At 39.3% G+C, this 21,177-nt stretch overlaps 1 protein-coding gene across 3 annotated transcripts in view; it reads right to left on the reverse strand.

The window, feature by feature from the left end:
* The window catches only part of LOC127417775 (phospholipid-transporting ATPase IA-like), a 215,299-nt gene that overhangs the window by 157,262 nt on the left and 36,860 nt on the right, over positions 1-21,177 (reverse strand). For all 3 annotated transcript variants that reach the window (XM_051657995.1, XM_051657994.1, XM_051657993.1), the window contains one exon: positions 8,362-8,476. In XM_051657995.1, the coding sequence (XP_051513955.1) occupies positions 8,362-8,476 (115 nt within the window). The remainder of the gene's footprint in view (positions 1-8,361; positions 8,477-21,177) is intronic.

Raw genomic sequence — 21,177 nt, forward strand, 5'->3', positions numbered from 1 at the left:
TGTAATTTGTTTCTTTGTTCTTACTTTATGTAACAAATCCCTTGGGTTCAGGGAATGAGGAAGCAGGAGATGGCGATTCCAACACTGGAAAATAAATTCTTATTTAAACAAAAACTGCTCACTCTGTAGCGATAACGGAAATACTGATAACTCTCAAATAAATCAAAAGGTGTAAAACAAGTGAACACGGCTTTTCAGCACGGTGAACGGCAGCTTGTCAGCTGGGCTCTCTCTCTCCCTCTGCCGCTGTCTCCTCTCCTTAAATGCTCCTGCCACTCTCACTGAAACACAAGACAGGTGGAGATCATTCATCACTCATTTCCCCTGGCCTCAGTCCCCACAGCACGGCGCTTGGCCACGCCCCCATCTCTACATACTCCCACCGCCTGACTCAGGCTGGGGACCGTCCGGCCTGACACCAACTACACCCACACTCCCCCCCCACTCCGAGAGAGGATATCAGCCACAGCCATCTACGCCCCCGGTCTGTGGACCACCTCAAATTTAAAGGGCTGAAGTGCCAGATACCAACGAGTAATCAGCGCGATGTCATCCTTCATGTGGTAGAACCACTGGAGTGGGGCATGGTCCGAATGGAGGGTGAAGGCCCTCCCAGGTAGTACTGGAGGGTTAGGATAATCGACTCCCCCAACACGCCGTGTTTCTAAATTTAAAATTAGAGCTCGATGTGGGGAGCAATACAAGGACTTTATCTCCCAGTGTAAATTCCCATAGCCAAGTACCCCTATTATACAGCCGGCTTTGGCATTCTTGAGCCTGCAGCAAATTCTCTTGTGTTAAATGCCCCAGTGAGTGGAGTTTTGCTCTCAGGTCAAGAATGTGTTGAATTTCTTTTTTGCTGTTTGAAGGTCCCTCCTCCCAATTTTCCCGTATGACGTCTAGCACACCACATGGTCGACGCCCGTTGGTCCGAAACGTTGGTCCGAATAAATTTAATCCCCAATAATTCATACAGTTCACGTAGAGTACGTGACATAAAGATCGTGCCCTGATCAGGGAGGATTTCTTCCGTAATCCCCACTCGGGAGATTATTCTGAAGAGTGCCTCCGCAACACTATGTGCCGAGATGTTGCGCAGAGGCACTGCTTCCAGATATCGCATTGCGTAGTCCACCAGAACCAACACAGAGCGATGCCCACAAGCCGTTCACTCTAATGGCCCAACGAGGTTCATGGCAATTCTTTCGAAGGTGACAACGATCAATGGAAGAGGGCGGAATTCACCAGCTGACATTCACAGCATGCCGCACACCACCTGGGAATATCCCCGCGAATGCCCGGCCAATAGAAACGGGCCATCAAACAGTTTAGTGTTTTTTCCTGCCCCAAGTGCCCTGCCATCGGATTATAATGAGCCGTCTGGAATAACATTTCCTGACGGCTCTTCGGTACTAACTATAGGGTTGTATCCTTCTTTGTATGAGTGTCCTGCGTCACTCGATACAACCGATCCTTAATAATCGAAAAATACAGTTTATAATGAGGCATCTAGAATAACATTTTCCAATGGCTCTTCGGTATTAACTATTGGGTTGTATCCTAATTTGTCAGAGTATCCTGCGTCACTCGATACAGCTGATCCTTAATAATCAAAAATACGGGTATGAGAGTGTGATGTCTGGCTGGAGGCATTCACCATCAGTCACTTTCACTTGGTCAAAGGCATGCCTAAGTGTCTCATCTCGCATCTGCTCCAGAGGGAAATCCCCTGCCGAGAATCCTCTTAGGGCAGGGGAAGCCAAGACTTCCCCCTCCCCCGAGTCTTCCCAACGTGGAGCTAACGTAGACGGCCCTAGCACCGCCTCCCCAGCCAGCGAATCACAGACCACAAACACGATACATTTTGCTGCAGGACCCATCCACACAAATGCCCCTCAATAATGACTGAAATGCTGGCCAATTCGTACCAAAATCAGTGGATGGGTGAGGCGAAGAATAACCACAGCCTCAATTCTATGTTTTTGCCCCTGAAATTGAATAGTAACGGGCACTAGAATATCCCCATGCACACACCTCACCTTCATCCTATGTGCTGTACCCTAAGCCTCACCTTGGTGAATCGAGGTCTGATTACAACCCGAATCCACCAAGGCTTGGTAGGTACCACATTGATTACTCACAGGTATCGGTAAGTCCCTGCCCGATCAGGGGGTGGAATGCAACACGTTGAGGATCCGGATCTCCGCCCCCACATCCATCACCATTGGGCATTGGTCCTGGAAATGGCCCGGCTCCCCGCAGCACCAGCACACCAGACAAGACTTTCCCCCCACACTTGCGGCCAGATTCTCCAACCTGGCTGGAAAGGGGAACAGACACAGAGGGGGGTGGGGTAGAGATGACCAGAACCCCCTGGGTCCACGGAGCGGGTTTCAGGGGAATGAACCCCCATCACCGTAGGGTGGGAACCCGAACAGGATGGGGTAGAGAGGGGGAAGAGACAGAGGGAGAGAAAAGCTTGACTGTCTCCCGGATACAGCGTCAAGTGGTCCTCAGCCAACCGGACTGCATCCTAAACCAACGCCAGGCAGTGACACTGGACCCACCCCGCGGTCCTTTTCGGCAGCCGGTCGATGAACCACCAAGTTGACAATCTCACTGGCATCGCAGTCTTCGGCTAGCAACCACCTCCGACAGGCAACCCGGAGCTGCTGGGTGAAGACAAATGGTCAACCGAATTCCCCATAGGTCAGCCCTGGAAACGCTGACGATGTTGCTCTGGGTTCCGGCTGACCCGCTGCAGGATGGCCCGCTTCAGGTCCGAGTACTCCAGCAGGTTAGCCACAGGTAGTTGTTGTTGGGCCGCGAGCTGGGCCTCTCCCGACAAGAGCGGCAGCAGGCGGACTGCCCACTGCGACTTGGGTCAACCTGACCCTCCAGCGGCCAGTTCAAAGAGCTCCACAAAAGCCTCGGTCGTCTTGGGGGCCCATCTTGGCAAGGGTGATCTGAGGTGGGGGGCTCATGGCCGGTGTCACTGCTGGAGTATCCCACTGCAGCAGCAAGCACTGGAACACCCGTCGGTCCTCCACCTGGGCTCGCAGGTGCACCTCAAACCATTGCTCCTGTTTGGAACGAAGCTCCAGGAGGGCCTGGTGTTGTGTCTGGTGGATGCCAGTGAGGGTCTTGATGTCAGCCAATGGCGAGGACTCCATGATAGCAACCTCCCTCAATCCCGGTTTTTGGCACCAGTGTAACAAATCCCTTGTGTTCAGTGAATGAGGATGCGGGAGACGGCAATTCCAACACAGGTCTTTTATTTAAACAAAAAATTCTCACTCAGCAGCGATAACAGAAATACTGAAAACTCTCAAATAAATCAAAGGTGACAAACAAGTGAACACGGCTTTTCAGCACAAGGAACAGCAGCACACAGGCAGCTTGTCAGCTGGGCTCTCTCTCTCCCACTGCCGCTGTCTCCTCTCCTTAAATGCTCCTGCCACACCTCATTGAAACAAGACAGGTGGAGATCATTCACCACTCATTTCCCCCTGCCTCACTCCCCACAACACGGCGCTCAGCCACACCACACTTTATTACTGACTGTTTACTTGTCTTAAATAATTACTTTAACTTATACAAGATTTACAATATTTACTTTAGTATTTTTTAATGTGGTATCAGAATTGGTATTGAGAATCATCAAATTGCTTATATGTGCAAGCAAAATAGACATCACAACTAAAATATACACTGAATCGGATAACTGAAATATCCGTTTAATAAATCTGGCCAGCTCAATTAACTGGATGCCTAATCTTTTCTGCTATAAACGAGACACTTACACTGTCGCACATACAGTACATATACGGAGTGAAATGTTCCTAGCGTGGAAAGTGATACTTGTCCTCTCACGGTCTCTACGTTTCACTGACCCAGTCTTCACATAGATCTTTATCAGACCACGGCACACAGCACAGCGTATCACAGCAATTAGCAGCAGTGTACGAGATGGACAGTTCTGTCAGCAGGTGCCTGTCGCTCCCTCATTTCTCGGCTTTCTCTTGGCTGGTTTTCAGCATTTGATCAGTGATTCTGCCTCAGGTGGAAAACAGTGACTAGCTACAGCTCTTTCTGTTCTTCATAATGTTGCTGGGCAACTCAAATTCATGAAGGATGGAGAGAGTGCAAATGAGATTGCAGTCTTTGTCCCCTCCTCTCGCCACCTCCATCTGTCAACACACTTATTATTGAACACACATATAAACGCAAACACTGTCTTTCATGCACCCTAGTAGTTTGTGAGTGTGTGGGCCTCTGCCTGCTTATGTACATGAGAACATTTGAGTACAGAAGTACTCATTCCATTGACTTTAAGCTCAACGTGACATGACAGCAGACTGCTTTCTCACGACTGTACTAGTAGATGACCTCACCTCTCATTTCCTCTACGTGACCACAGAAACAGTTCTTCTTCTAGACCTCAACTGGCTGCTTCGCCCACACACTCAGCTCATTTAGCACTACTTAGCTTCAACATGCTCTTAAACAAACATGGATCACACACAGGACACAAGTGCTTCAGGACGGCAGCTCATCAGTCAGTCAACGGGGCGCCTAGCATAGCTGCTCATCAAAATGCTACCTCTGGGTTTATCCACGTGCTGCAAATACATTTAACAGAGAAAAGGTCATGGCCTTGTTGGTGGTGGCAAATTGCAAACGTAACAACAAATGTGCTTATTGTGTCTTTCTTTAGGCACAAATGGTGTGAAGAGCAAATGTGCCTTCTTATTTATGAAAAAGACAGTGTTAGATGATATAGTCTCATTTTACTGTTAGCTAGAGAGCATTAATGTAGCCTGTACACAATGTGTGTATGTTTGAGGAGTGTGTGTGTTTGATGAGTGTGTGTGTTTAAGTTAGTGTAATTTAAATACAGCTTAGTATACGAGTTCTGTTCTAGGTCAAGAAGGTAGTGCTGGTTTAGTTTTTGTGTGAGTGTTTCGTTCAAGGGACATGCTATGTGATCCCTTTTCCCTGTAAACTGGTTTGTACATCTCGTTGCCACTGCTTTTCTCCTTATACATCAATCAGCCACAACATTAAAACCACCTGCTTAATATTGTATAGGTTCCCCTCGTGCCACCAAAACTGTGCCAACCTGCATCTGCCCACTATCTTTTTGAACTGTTGCCTTCTGGCCGACGCTTCAGAGCTCTGAGCACCAGAACCGTCAGGCACAGGAACAGTTTTTTCCCCTCAGGCTATCCATCTCATGAACAGTTAAAACTGGCTCCATTGAGCAATAACTATGTGCAATACACAGTTTAGTCTTTTTTATATTTATCCAACATATCCAACCTCTTCTGCCATTTCATTCCTCAGAGAGAAAAAAACAAAACAAAAAAAAACATTTGCACTGTACATAACAGTTTTGTATTTGCACTGTACATAACAGATAACAGATTGTATTAGATTTGCACTACCAATGTGAATGTATGTATGTATGTATGTATGTGTGTGTGTGTCTGTACGTATGTGTATAATTATTTTTTATTTTTTTATTATAATCTATGTCTTGCTGCTGTTTTTGTATTGTTTTTGTATTGTTGTACACTGGAAGCTCCTGTCACCAAGACAAATCCCTTGTATGTGTAAGCATACTTGGCAATAAAGCTGATTCTGATTCTGATTCTGATCTCAATAGCATTCTGAGATGCTATTCTTCTCACCACAGTTGTACTGAGAGGTTATTTGAGTTACTGTAGACTTGTCAGATCGAACCAGTCTGGCCATTCTCTGTTGACCTCTGTCATCAACAAGGCATTTCCGTCCACAGAACTGCCACTCACTGGATGTTTTTTGTTTTTGGCACCATTAATGAGTAAACTCTAGAGACTGTTGTGCGTGAAAATCCCAGGAGATCAGCAGTTACAGAAATACTCAAACCAACCCGTCTAGCACCAACAATCATCCATATGATTATCTAATCAGCCAATTGTGTGGCAGCAGGTTAATGTTCACATCAACCATCAGTATGGGAAAAAAATTTGATCTCAGTGATTTGGACTGTGGCATGATTGTTGGATCAATATTGAATCCTCTTTTTGTGCTTTTAGTTTAAGCTTTTATTGTGTGCACAGTATTTTATAGTGCAGTTTATTTGCATTATCCACTGAGGATAATGCAATCTTCCAATGAACTCATATCTGCCATATAAAGAGTTTCACATCACATGAAGTACAATACAAATCCGCACAGAAGAACAGTGCCGCAAGAAGCTTGCAATTTTAGGTTTCAAACACAGATGTCGATAGAGAGCACAAAGTTCCATTTTACAGCTTTAAATAATAATAATAATAAAAAAATTTTACTTTTAAAAGAACATGCTTATATAAGTAATAATAAATAGAAACGTTCATAAGATACATGCATATGCGTGTTATCTCTGACACAAGAGGATTTAAATTATATCCTGGGCCTAGAAACTTACATGTGAACTAAACGTGACAAAGGGCCACTACCACTAAAGCATTCCTTTTGTGGCAACTTATGTGTTGTAATTATATAAGGACTCCAAGCCACTCATGCTGCAGGAATGTAAACTCTAACCTGAACTGACAGAGGAGCTGACCATTTAAAGCTACTGTCTTAACCACAGCACGAAACAGAGAGAGAGAGAGAGAGAGAGAGAGAGAGAGAGAGAAGTGATAGTATCGCTTTAGAAGACATTAATTTAACCACTGGAGTCATATCAATGATGTTTATGCTGGCTATCTTAGATTTTTGGGGCTTCAAAAATTGGATCACCATCCACTTGCATTAAGGACCTACTGAGCTAAGACATTTTTCTATTTTTCTTCAAATGTGTTCTGGTGAAGAAAGAAAGTTCTACACACATGGGATATCATGAGGGTGAGATAATTTTCATTTCTGGGTGATCTATCCCTTTAATATGGCAGCAGTAAAAATGGAAATCCCATCTTTCAGTTAAAAGAGAGTTTGTTTACTCTAGAACACACATGCACATTAACTGGACCAGCCTAAAAAATATTGTTTTTAAGAGTAGTTTGAGCTCATTATATCGTTATTGTCAAATTTATTTTCAAATTTGAAATATGATCATAATATAGATCACAATCTAGATTATATTTTCCCCATTCAAGTAGATAGGAGCTGTACTTGAATAGCTTTTATCTACATTAAAAAAAATAGCTGCCTGGGGGCATTACAAAAGAAGGCCACTAAGTAAACTGCCTTGTCTTAAAGAGACTTCAGCTAAAAGCACCGATAAACAGCCCAGAAATAATTATACAATGGCATAAATGGTAAGTACTTGTTTTTTTTTTTTTTGTTGTTTTACTGACTGCAGTGGCCGGTATGATCACTAGATGGAACTATCAAATAAATGCTTTGAGTTTCAATACTGAGGATCTGCAGTCTGAGACTGAGAGAGATCTCTGTGGATGACTGTTCTCACACTGCAGAGGGGGAGGAAAAAAAAAAATACTTCTGAGCAACAGCTTGTGTAAGTGTCCGAGTGTACATTATCTTATTCACACCTTTATATCTCACCAAGAAGATTAATTTAATGTGACAAATTTTCTTATCTTAAAAAGCTGAAAACATCTGCTTTATAAAAAAAAAAACTTTACCTATCAGATAATTGTGGTATTTCGATATCAAATTCACACTGAAGAAACAGCAGAGGTGAGAATTCTTGAGTGTGATTTAGCAAACATCAGATATTAAGCACTACAGTTTCTTACTGTAAGACTGCAGTCCAAATCTTCTCCCTTCTCTCTGTCAAGCCATACGTCACCATAGCCATCTCTAGGAGTCCATATTTCACTTGGACACTCAGTGTTACTGGGGGCTGGAACTTTGCTGCATCTCAGCAGCAATTGATCTGCTCTGTCAAATACCGACACGCTAGTTTTTTGTGTTCCACAGATACATCTAAGGGTGCTTACGAGGGTGCAGACCACAGTTAGTTTAACATCAGAGTTTGTTACTTAAAAAGCTGTCAGTGACTCGAACTCACTGTGACACTCAAGTATTCCCAAAAGTACTATTCACTCGAATCAAGCCTAAATCAACACTTAGACTAAGGAAAAAGAGCTCACGCCAAATCTAATCAAAGATTAATTTAGTACAAAACATGAATATGTTTCAGATTGATAGAGATGCAACTTTGACCAGAACATTCTTGCAAATATTTTTACAATTTCAAATGAACATACTGTATGTGGGCTAAAGCTGGAATTGAAAACTTCATTGTCAACATCATGGTGGCCACAAAACATTCAATTCTTCTGCTTATGCAGCTTTTAGTTATGTTTTCGTTTGAGGACAAACTGCTCAATGCACAGAGCAGCAAAGGGATGAGTGTGACCTTACCTGACACGATTACTGCAGAACTTTGTAAACTGTGGCTGATTGATGAATATTAGTCTGGAATTTTCTTGGTCTGCCAGAGAGGTCTTCTCTGATGTGTCTTCTGTCTTTTCATACCCTAAGAGAAGGAGATAGCCAGGGACAGTTAAATGCAAAATAAAGGAAGCAAAAAAGAATAAAGTAAAAAAATACAAAGTGTGTTATGGAAAACACAAATCAAACGCGTTTCAAGCAATGCTTGTCGATTATTTGCTAATGGATTATTTGCCAATGTCATATTTATAGACATTTATGGACATTATGGACGAACTCACAACATCCTTATGGACGTTATAGACATTTCCGAACTCAGAAGACAGAAGTAGTATTTCTCATAAGGCTGTGAGATGTCATTCCCCACTGCTTTCTAATGGAGTGTTTAGACATATGGGTGACTCGACAAGATGTTCAAATCAGCCTGCTTGTTTTATGAAAGCAATGGTTATTTTACACCATGACAGATCATTCAGCCATTAAAAACAAATCTCAGGATTATGTCTTTAACTAATGTCACACCTTGAGATGCTAAAGACTTGCCTTTTAACTTCTAAAGAAGAAGATTCGGTGTGACTAGCTTACCTGCTGACACTGGGAAGGTATCAAAACAATCACTCAAATTAAAGAGAACAAAAATAAGAAGAAAGATCATTCAAATCTAATGGTCCATCAAATCACTCGATTCAGATCTCCAGGTAGTTGAAGTCATTGTTTGGGCTGGTAACAGCCAGCAGAAAAAGTGTGATTTTACAGGCACACCGAGCCCAAAGGGACAGATGAGTGAAAGAAGGGCAGCTCAAACAGATTTCCCTGCAGTCATCCACACACACACACACACACACACACACACACACATATACACACCTCAAAGGGTTTTCCCTTCAGAGAGCTTATTTACCAGCTCTATTTGCAACAGTAACCTAGTTTCCATCCACTTTTCCTGCTGTTTTCTTATCGACAAAGTGAAAGTTTCAAAAACATTTTGCGAAATTTGCCGTCTTCTGCCTGTTTCCATTCAAATGGCCTTTATCAATAAAAATGGTGTGCATGATGACGTCATGCTAAAAAAAAACACTTTATCGCATAAGTTTTGGTTTATCGCAAAAGAAATCTGCCCTTAAGCCTTTTCCATACAGAAATGTGTGCTTATCGCTAATTGTGTACCTTTTGCCTCCAGATGTCCCTAATTTTTTTCCACTCTAAGTTTTGGTAAAATGGGGAGAGTATTGACACAATTCATTGAAATTATCCAGCTTACTGTCATTTTAATTTCACAAATAAATGCAAATCAGAAGACGAGGAATTGCAATCAAAAGGGAGCTGTTGCCCTTCTGATAGGACTGTAATATTGGTCCTAATGTTGCGCCTATCGCAGGTTGCCACCAGTTCCGACCTGAAAGCGAATCGTCATGGCCGTTTTCAAGCTGGCAACCTGCACCAAGTAGTGGGGGAAATTTCAGTCTTAGTATAAGGACCATCCATCGGCGTGTATATGCTGTGTGCACAGCTATTAAAGAAACATTGATGAGGTGTAATATCAGGGTTTACATATGATACATTCCTGATATTCAATAGGTTATTTTGGACAATCATCTAATCTAAAGCATCACCATCACAACTGCATTATGTCCCGCATATTAGTCCAGCAACTTTTAACGACCAACTGAACTTGATTGTCATCTCAAATTAATTTTAGCGTCATAATGCAATTTACATTTTCTGAAGAAGCTCAGCAAATGAGGGTTAGATTTAAAATATTTAAAGTTTTCAAATGTTCAAAAGCTAGTTTTCTGAAAGTGACCTCAGCATTGGACAAATAGTTCTGATAGTTTATAGTCTTCAAAGTGTAGAACATTCTGAGTGTCATACAGCTGACTTTTTTTTTTGTCTACAGAACAGGGTAAAGCTAATTTAAGCTTGTGTAAAGAACAGGCATATATAGGTCTAAAAATATAATTTTTTAGTTTGGCAATTTCTTTTTAATTTAACACTATTTGTTTGGTAACTTATTTTATTTAAACCAGGGAATTTTGATGGCATTTTTTCAAAAGTAATCTAAACAATAATTTTATAGAATTGGGCTCTATGTTAGTGTTCCAGAAAAGCACACTGATGCTTTTCTCCTAGTATTGTGTATTTATTTATTATTATTTAAAACATCTTTATGCAAAGAAATGATGTTTTTTGTATTGTGGGCTAATTCCGTGACTGCAGTCTATTCGTTAGGCTAACGATTGGGGTAAATCCTGTCATGTGACACTATATTTTTGCGTTAATGCCTATTTTCTCGACAAAAAGTGTTTCCAAACCAGTTTTTCGCAACATTTGAAGTATCGACATAGAGTTTATGCGCTAGAGTTAAACTGAAAAATATTATGTCGACATTTGTGAAAGTTTCCATCAGCTATCTCGGTAAACTTTTTATGCACTACACTTTGTCACAAAAAAAATCCTTGGATGGAAACGTAGTTTATGAGTGTGACAACACACACAAGCAGTAAAACAGAATGCTTTAAATACTAAACATATGTGGCAGAGCAAACAAAGAGGACAAAAGGAAAGTGGGTTATCGTTTGTGCTTGAGGGCGTGTGCAAGTATTAGAAAGTGAGTGTGTGTGAGAGATAAAAAGTGAAAGTAGTAAGAAGTAGTGAGAAAAACTTAGAATGAGGTGAAACAACAGGATCCAGTCGCAGCTTGACATCAACCAGAACCAAACAATGTCCTCCTAAGTGAAAGGACTCGCTGCGTGTAAACACAACAGCACTATTCAAGATATTGCTCAATAAATAATTCATCGTTGCTGTGTAAATAATGTAGATGGCACACAGTTAATTGGCTACACTCATCTTAGTACAGCTTTTATTCAAACAACAGCAAGAGGCAATTTAAGAATGAGACAGCAAACACGGAGAACGTTAGATTAAAAGCAAGCTGACATTCAAATTAGAGCCTAGAAATGATGTGCTGCCTTTCTAGTATGACCTCTTGACATCAATTCAAGTGAAACTTGGACGCTATAGTTGACCACCTCTTCCATAGTGGCCTAAGAATGCTGCAACCTAAATCGGACACTGGCGAGTCATTGGCTTGAGTTTCATAAGTTATGGTGATGAATGAGATTTCCAGGCCTGCAGACGCACACCACCACATGAATGCATTGTTTGTCAAAAGCTGGAGGTGTGACACGGTGAATAAATGTTCATCACCTGCAAGCAATTTAGAGAATTTATATCCAGTTAATGTCCCCTCCCTTTATAAGCATTTCACACACCCAGAAACATTTGTTTTTCAATGTTTGTGGGGACTTTCCACTGACATCTATTGCTTTTATACTGATGATGATAATGATATTTTCAATCTCCTAACCTGACCCCAAACCCTAAACCGAACCCTCACAGAAGCCTTTTTTGCTGTTTTATATGTTCATTAAGACATTATCTGCTATGTTTATTAACCTGCTTTCCATTGGACCACTGGCTGGTCCCCTCATTGTCAAAGATGTCAGGTTGTACTATCCTTGTGGGAACATCTGAAAGCAAATTGTCAAAGCAAACCACTATTAAAGATGTAGCCTATTACTTGCATCTTTGCATGCTTCAGTTGACACTTATTATGGTATAATTAGGGATGCTAATATTTAATCTATTAATCTTCATTAATAATTTGATCGATTAAGCTTATCGATCGTCAATAAATTAATTTCAGGACAAATGCGTTCAGTAATCATGCCAGCAGACGTTGATAAGGCTGTCTTAACAGTCACCCGCAGCTAGAGGGCGCCTGCAGGCTGCATGTCATTATCCGGTTCACAGAAGAAGAAACGTAGTTCAGTGTATTTTAATACATTTAGACTAAGAATATTTTTGTAATAATTAGTGTTTTGTAATAATTTAAATGGTATTTAAACAGTATGCTACATGCACATATTATTTGGAGTCCTCCACGTGCATCTTGCGGTAATAACAATAATGAATCGATAAATTGATTGTTAATTTCCACAATGATTGATAATGAAAATGTCTGAAAATTGACAACACTAGGTATAATGCATTTCTCAAAGCTGTTTGACCCTAAATAAATTGCTTTGCATCTCTTGCAATTCATCCATCATAGATACATGTCGTTTTGTGCGCGTAATATTTTGGTGGTAAATCCAAAGGGAAAAAAACAAGTAAAACCACATAGCTGTCATCTTCAGGTCCTGAGTAGTTTCCTATCTACAGTGGTACTATATATATCAGGGTTTTTCTTGCTTTAAACATTTTTCGGTGGCCACTCAAGTGCAATTTTGTGCCGGCAAAACAAAATTAATGATATGTTCTTTATATGCGCTAAATATGCTTCTCATCTAATACAAGTGTTTGTGTGTGTGTGTGTGCAGTGCAACTGAAGATTGTTATTATTATTATTATTATTATGTATTTTTTTTTTTTTTGCTATTTACAATTTTTATTAATTCTTGTATAAAAAAAAAAACAAAAAAACAACAGAATAAACATACATATATATATACATATACACTACCGGTCAAAAGTTTTGAAACACTCATTCTTTATTATAATTATTTTTTATTTTATTTATTTTTTTTCACACATTTTAGAATAATAGTAAAGTCATCAAAACTATGGAATAACATAAATGGGACTATGGGAATTATGTTGTAACTAAACAAAATCCAAAATAAATCAAAACTGTGTTACATTTTAACATCTTCAAAGTAGTCACCATTTGCCTAGAATTTGCAGACATGTACTCTTGACATTTTCTCAACCAACTTCTTGAGGTATCACCCTGGGATGCTTTTTAAACAGTATTGAAGGAGTTCCCATTTATGTTGGGCACTTATTGGCTGCTTTTCTTTATTATTTGGTCCAAGTCATCAATTTCTTTTTTTTCTTTTTTATTACATTTTAGATTTATAATGAAATAAATTAATATGGTGACACAATTATATTTTTGTCTACAAAACTAATTTCAAACATTTAAGCATACGCCTTTGGATCAAAAGATTTTTAAGATCATGAGAAACATTTCAGTCAAGTGTTTCAGAACTTTTGACCGGTAGTGTGTATATATGTATACATGTATGTGTGTATATTTTATATATATATATATATATATATATATATATATACACACACACATATATACACACACACACACACACACACACACACACACATACACACTGCAACTAATGATTATTTTGATAATCGATTAATCTAATGATTATTAGAACGATTACTAGACTATTCAGCGATTACTGCAACGGTTAATCATGATCTCTTAACCTATTATTCAGCTTGTTGTATTAAACGTGCTTACTAACAATAAAGAGGACAAAATAATCATTTAAAAATACCTCTAAATGACATTCACTGAATTAAAGGGAAAAAAATACTTTGTTTAATTCAGTAAAGAAATTAACTGCAAAAAAATCCTATTGTTATCAAGTGTATTTGTCTTGTTTTCCATTTAAAATTGTCAAAAAATCCTTAAAACAAGATACATTTACTTGAGAAGCAACATATAAGATATTTAGACTTGCTTTAAGAGAATGTATCTTAAATATAAATGTATTTTGTATATAAGTGTATTTTTTAACTTGGTTAAACTTCTGCGAGTGCAGTAAAGACAAAATATACTTTTATTCAAGATCTATTCTCTAAAAACAAGTCTAAATATCTTATATGTTGCTTCTCAGGTGAATGCATCTCTTTTTAAAGTACTTTTATATATATTTTAAAATATTTGTATTTTTAATATTATATTCAACATTCTTAGATAAAAAAAAAATAATTCTGCTGTATAGCTGCTAAAGAAAATATACATTGTTTTAAAGGAGTTTTTGATATTTATATTGGAAAACAAGCCAACAAAAACAAATCAAAAACGTATTTTGTTGCAGTGTATAATGGGGCAAAGACTACCCTCTCTCACCTTTCTGTTCACTTCAATCCATCTTTAACTCTCAAAAATCAAACTTTCTTCTTCCTCTCCTCAGTCAGACGCGAGCAGAAGTGCTGCTCTCGCGTGCCATCGTTAGAGATTAATGAGATCTCATGTTACGTTAAATGAGATGAAACGACTATTCGACAACGAAAAAAATTTGTCGATAATGCCAACTAATCGTTTCAGCCCTAATATATACAGAATCAACTTTAACCCCCATTATTTCCCCTTCCCCAAACCCACCCTGTCCCTCAACAAACATCCCTACAAATGCCTGTCCCATTTCTTACCATACGCGTCCAATCTGCCAAACTGCTTATATGACATCCTTTCAAATGCCACCACCCTGCCCAATTCAGTGAACCATTCTTGAAATGAGGGAGCGCCAAATTACTTCCATCCTCTAAAAATTCTGTTTGCCAATCATTACACTAGTTTGGAACCAGCTTTTTGTATATTTGTTACCTACTTTAATAACTGCCCCATCACCCAAAATACATAGTCTGGGGCAGAATGAAATTTGAGTATCTAAAACCTCAGATAAAATTCTGGACTCTTGAATTCTTGAATCTTAGCGCAGAACCACAGAGAATGGGCTATGTCTCCATCTTCCAACTGACATCGCCAGCAGGCAGGTGTCTTTTAAACCAAGCCTAAACAACCTAGAGGGAGTCCAGTAGAAACTATGAAAAATCTTAAACTGAATAAGTCATTCCCTTGCATCCCTAGACATTCTCTCACTCCCCATCCTCCAATACCAATTTTAAATCTCTTTCCCATAACCCCTTAAGAGCTGTTAAGGCCCCATCACCAAGACTCTGAATCAACGGGGAATAATATACTGACACTTCATGCCCCTTTCCAAAGGCTGTGAGTATCATACAGTGGGTGTCTACAGCTTTAGTTGGCTATGTATTACCCCCAAAAATAGTACAAAGTAGCTGGCGCAACTGTACATACCTGAAAAATTGAGACCTAGAAATCCCAAATTGCTGTGTTATATTTTCAGATGATCTCAAAGCTCCATCTCAAGGTCACCAAGTGTAGCAACATCCCCCTCGGTCCTTTCTCTCCAGCAAAAGGGGGACTTGTTAATACACAGTTTGGGGTTCAGCCATATGCTTGAGGAAACATTTAGGTAAGTATCAAAGTTGAACGTACGGGAAACCTTTGTCCATACTGAATGTAAGTGTGAAATAATGGAATGCATTTTTGCTTCTCTAGGCAGTTTGATAGAAAGATTTTGCAATGGTGAGATTGGGCCAAGAACTGCTTGTTCAATGTAGTACCAGGGAGGGGCTCTCTCAAGTAGAAGAGACCAATGGACCAAGTGTCTGAGACTAAAAGCATAATAATAAAACAACATTTTGAGGAGGCCTAAACCTCCTTTGTCAATTAGTCTATGCAATATACTGAAATGCAACAGAGGTTGTTTACCCTTCCAAATAAAAGACTTAGATATTCTATAAAATTGTTTAAAATAAGAAAGAGGAACTTCTAGAGGGATAGACTTTATTACAGTAATTGAATTTGGGGATACAATTAATTTTTATAACACTGACCTTCCCTGCCATAGACAAATGTAGTGAAGACTAGAGCCCGACCGATATGGGATTTTTGAGACCGATACTGATACCAATTTTAGAGGGGGAAAATTCACAGATTACCAATATGGTGACTGATATATTACATTTTTGAGCTGGAATGAAAACAGACCTTTTCTATGTGGATTTTTCACTGATTTTGCACCGATATGACTATGCAAAGGTACTCAGAAGGATGCTTTCTTAAACAAATATTTTAATCAAAAAATATTTGATATTATTATTATACATTGTCAACAAATTCTAGAAATGAACACTGAAAAAATAAATAAAAATACAATAAATAGCTAAATAAACATCAGTACTGTATGTTCAGGATCAGCCAGTTGTTGACCATTTAAATAAAGAATAAATACAAATACAATAAATAGCTAAATAAACATCAGTATTGTTTAGTATCAGACAATTGCTGACCATTAAAATAAAGAATAAATAAAACAAATAGCTAAATAACAGTATACTGTTTAGTAGCAGTCAAATGCTGACTATATTAATACTGTCGAGACGAGAGATAAAAGCGGCAGTGGTGTTACACCGTATTCTGCTATACAAGTTCAGGGTTAACTTTCAACGGTGGAAAACCAGACTTTTAAATATTACATTTTATAAATGCAATGACTGGAATTGTTCAGTTGAAGGGGGTACCAAACTGCGAATCCTGAACAAAACAATTCGGTGAATACATGTTTACACATTAGCTTCCACTCAGCTGACAAGCAATGAAAGTAGCTACGTGCTTAGCTAGTTAGCTATAAGCTCGTTGTCACAGAGAGTAAAAGACAGACGTTGTTTATTTGTCTCTGCTGGACAAACTATGCTATGACACCAATTCTAAAGCATTGTTTTCTGCATTATATGTTCTGAAAAAAAGTTTTCATATCGGCGCATATCGGTAAAATATACGGCGATACCGATATATCAGTGAAAGGCTAATATCGGCCGACCAATATATCGGTTGGGCGTTAGTGAAGGCCACATATTCGTATCACACGAGAACCTTTTCATAAATGGGTCAAAATTAACTAACTAAATCTCTCAAATTTGCTGGAAATAAAATACCTAAATACCTAATGCCTTACCTGGGCCATTGAAAGGCGATAGGTTGGAAAGCCGTGGCAGGGCAATATGCTGTCAGAGCAAGAACTTTTGATTTGGACCAATTCACCCTATATCCTGAAAATTTGGAGAAAGAATTAATAATTTTATGGAGGCTAGGCATAGATCTACTAGGGTCGGAGACAAATAATAATATATCATCTGTGAGAGTAGAAGTTTATGCACCACACTTCCTGCTACAATGGCAGGAAAATCATCCTCTATTGTGGCTGCTAAAGGTTCCAGGGCAAGACAGAACAGCCTTGACTAGTTCCCCTACCAAGAGAAAAATAAGCAGAAATTAATCTATTAGTTTGCACTGCTGCTAACAGTTGTTTATAAAGTAACAATCCACCCAATAAAAGTGTTCCCAAACCCATACATTTCCAAAATCTTAAAAAGATAGGGTGGAATGGGACTATCAAACGCCTATCGGCGTCAAGTGAGATGGCACCGATTGGGGTCAGATCATTCACTACTGACCACATAATATTTATGAAAAGTCTAATATTATCAGAAGAACTACAACCACAAACAAACCCCACTTGATCTATATGTATAATAGATGTAATTACTATGCTTAATTGATTAGCAAGAATTTTAGAAAACATTTTTTTACATCTAACTGGATCAGGGAAATTGGACGATATCTTTTACATTCATTTGGGTGTTGATCTTTTTAAAAAAATGAGTCTGATCAGGGCTTGCGCCAAGGTTGGCGGTAGTTCACCTTTCTTTAATGACTCTGTGTTAACTTATAACATAAGTGGAGCCAGCTGTGACATAAGATCTAAGGGTGCTTTCACACTAGCACTTTTGGTGCGCACCAGAGTTCGAATGACGTCAAAGTTCGGTTCGTTGGGTAGTGTGAACACTGTTCTCTGAACTCTGGTGCGCACCCGTGAAACGCACCGGAGTCCACTTGAAAAGGTGGTCTGGGGTTTGGTTCATGTGAACTCCAGTGCGGTTCGCCGCTAATATGAACGCAGTCATACCAAATCACAGAAGTGAACCACTATTGATGATGTATATTTTGCATCTTTGCAGGCTCCCGATCGTAATTATTATTGTATTATTAATGAATTTCTCATTCCAGGTTGTGTCCAAATAAATAATCTTCAGAGAGTAGCTCACATTCTTCACATCTCTTGCAACGCATCTGCGGGCTCACGGCAGACAAACGCTAATATTCTTCACATCATTGAACATTGTTGCCTAGTTACAGTTGTAAACAGCTGCCACTTGTACTCACATTGATGACGTAATCGGACTGCGGTTTGGACCCAAAAAATATGAGGTGAACAGAGACCAGTGGGGGCAGGGGGAGGGGGGAGAAAACAAACTCTGGTGTGGTCCAAGCAATCAAACCAAGTGTGAAAGCACCTTAAATTCTGCAGCAAAACCATCTGGCCCCGGTGCCTTACCTGTTGGCAAGGCTTTAATTAACTCAACAAGCTCCTCCAAAGTAATATCGGTGTCAAGAAAGTCTTTTTGATCTCTCAATTTAGGGAGTTCGTATGGCTCTACAAAGTTGCTAATAATCGGTAAAACAGACGTGGCGCTATAAAGATCGAAATAGAATTCTTTAACATTTGTTGAAATGCTAGGTCCTGTAGGAGGGATGTATTAAAAGCGCCAGTGTAAAAGATGAAGCGAGAAGCAGATTTTCCTTCTTAAGGTGAGGCTTTATTTTCCCCTCTTCGTGACACCACTTTACAGTTTACCTTTACACACTAAACTAAACACTAACACACACTGCTTTCACAAATAAACTTTCACTACTAAAAAATCCTTGCTCTGGCTCGGCTCTGTCGTATCCAGTCTCTCTCTGTCCACTAAGTGCTGTGTCGCTCTATTTATGCCGCTCTCCCCGTGCTCACTGAAATTAGAGACAGGTGTTAAACATAATTTAGCTCAGGTGTAAGCGTCCTTACCGCTTTCTCTCTCTCCGGAGAGATGCTTGACCACGCCCCCGCTGCCACAGCCATCTATATTATTTTCTTTTATCTATATGCGGCAGCATCTCTAAACACATCAAAGCATGATCTGAAACTAAAATATTCCCAGTTGAGCGGTCAGTGGCAGATGGAATAAGTGACTCAGAGATATATATATATATATATATATAAATCTATTCTAAAGTAAATCTTATGAACCGATGAAAAAAAAGTGTAGTCTCTCCCAGATGGATTCAGGAGTCTCCAAATGTCTGCAAGACCAAGATTTTTTACACATCCTCTGTAGTGTCAACTTTTCTCTAAAGGGTTTACACACCTTTGCATCACTATGATCAAGGACTAGATCCTGAAGACTGGATTTTTATCACTATTAGTAGCATTAACTGTGGTATTTTTTATTTTTTTACAAAAAAAAAAATGCAGTATAATATTAAATATGCTAATCTATTCAGTGTAATATATTGGACTTTTTATATTGAATGTTGCAGTTGTAATTAAAGTTTCTATTAGGGGTGTAATGGTGTATCGTGGCACAATACAATCGCGGTTAAAAAAATGTGACAAGATTCATCTTGGAGATTGGACAGGTTTTGTTTATTTTAATGATTATTATTTTACAAGCGTCTGTATCCAATATGCGTGACATCCTACACCTACTTAACGAGGGCATACACATGGAAATCGCTTCAATGCACACAAGGAGCTCTAAAATGTGATTACTAGTTGAATCTGTGAGAACTGAAAGTGAAACTATAGTAACCATAGTGACAGCCTAAAGTAAATTTGGCGACGTCCATAACACCAGCATGTCTAATCACAATTGATGCCGCGTTATTAAATAAACAAGTCCAATCGAGGCGCGAGTTCATCCATCAGATCTTAATTAACCGACAGCAACTTTGAATGCTTTTAAACCACATGCAGAGCACAGCTTTTGTGTCGCGCAGCTTGTGCCCATGAGCACCTGGTGGAAAACGGCAGCTGAATCTTCGGATGACACACGGAACCGAACTATGATCTCAGTATCATGAACCGAACCGAATCGTGAGATGAGTAAACCGTTACACCCATAGTTTCTACAGTAAATGTGTTTAGGCTACTATTTTTCAGAAACAAATTTTCAGTAAAATAAATATTTTCATAAATGTGTGTCAAACAAGGCCAGTTTATTTCCTAATATAAAACATCATTCGAACAGAACATATCTTAGACAGGACAACTTTGTCCATAATTTGTTAATAAGTCTTAGAGGTCCAGACTTTAAACCCCTTTATGGATTTGCCCTTATTTTTACAGTGCAATGCTATAAGCATATGTAAGACTATGAATGGCTCATGATTACTGGTGTTAGGACAATGACACCTATGAATCTTTCTAAATATTCATAATAATGATAATACAGAAATAAGGTGATTATTAAAATTGTTTAGTTTGATTTCACATAGCACTTTAAAAGTAAAAAATTCTGCATTGAATTCAAAAGGTTCCATATTCTCAGATGGTGAAAAACTCCTATCCAATGTAAACATGAGCATCTGGATGACCGTATATGTCAGTCACCACCAAAGACCTTTTTTTACCCAGGAAAAACCCATCCCTTATTTGCCTAATCTGCTTCTGGTACTAGGCTAATGATACAAATATGTACACAAAAGTACAATGTAGTGGTGCACTGATCAGGAAATTTGAGGCCGATACAGATACCGATTTTTTTTAAAGTGCCAGTAGCCACACTTTTGCAAGTTATATTTGCAAGTATATATGTTTATGCCTCACACAGTAAAATACCATATTGACTCTAGAAAATGGGCAGCTTAATATTCATACACATGTTATTCTTACACGTTTTAAAACAAACCGGCATATTCATCTAAATTACAGCATGTCTGAAAGTTTAAATTCGTGAATGCATAGAATTGCCACCAACTAACCCTCCAGTGGCCACACTGTATGCTTCAAGGGCTGAGCAAGTGCTCATTTATTAGAGTAGCAGTGTATGCGTGTTGCAAAAAAGATCACCCTGAATCTAGGCATGATCGGCCGATCGCCGATCATGGATTTAAGACGAAAATCGTCCGATTTAGATCGGTGACCAATCAACCGGTGCCCTCCTAGTTCAATGTGTAAAGAAACCAGTGGGCCAGGGAATCAAACTCGGATTGGTTCTTACCAA

This window comes from Myxocyprinus asiaticus, chromosome 27, assembly GCF_019703515.2.
Source record: "Myxocyprinus asiaticus isolate MX2 ecotype Aquarium Trade chromosome 27, UBuf_Myxa_2, whole genome shotgun sequence".
In the NCBI taxonomy this organism is placed as follows: domain Eukaryota; kingdom Metazoa; phylum Chordata; class Actinopteri; order Cypriniformes; family Catostomidae; genus Myxocyprinus; species Myxocyprinus asiaticus.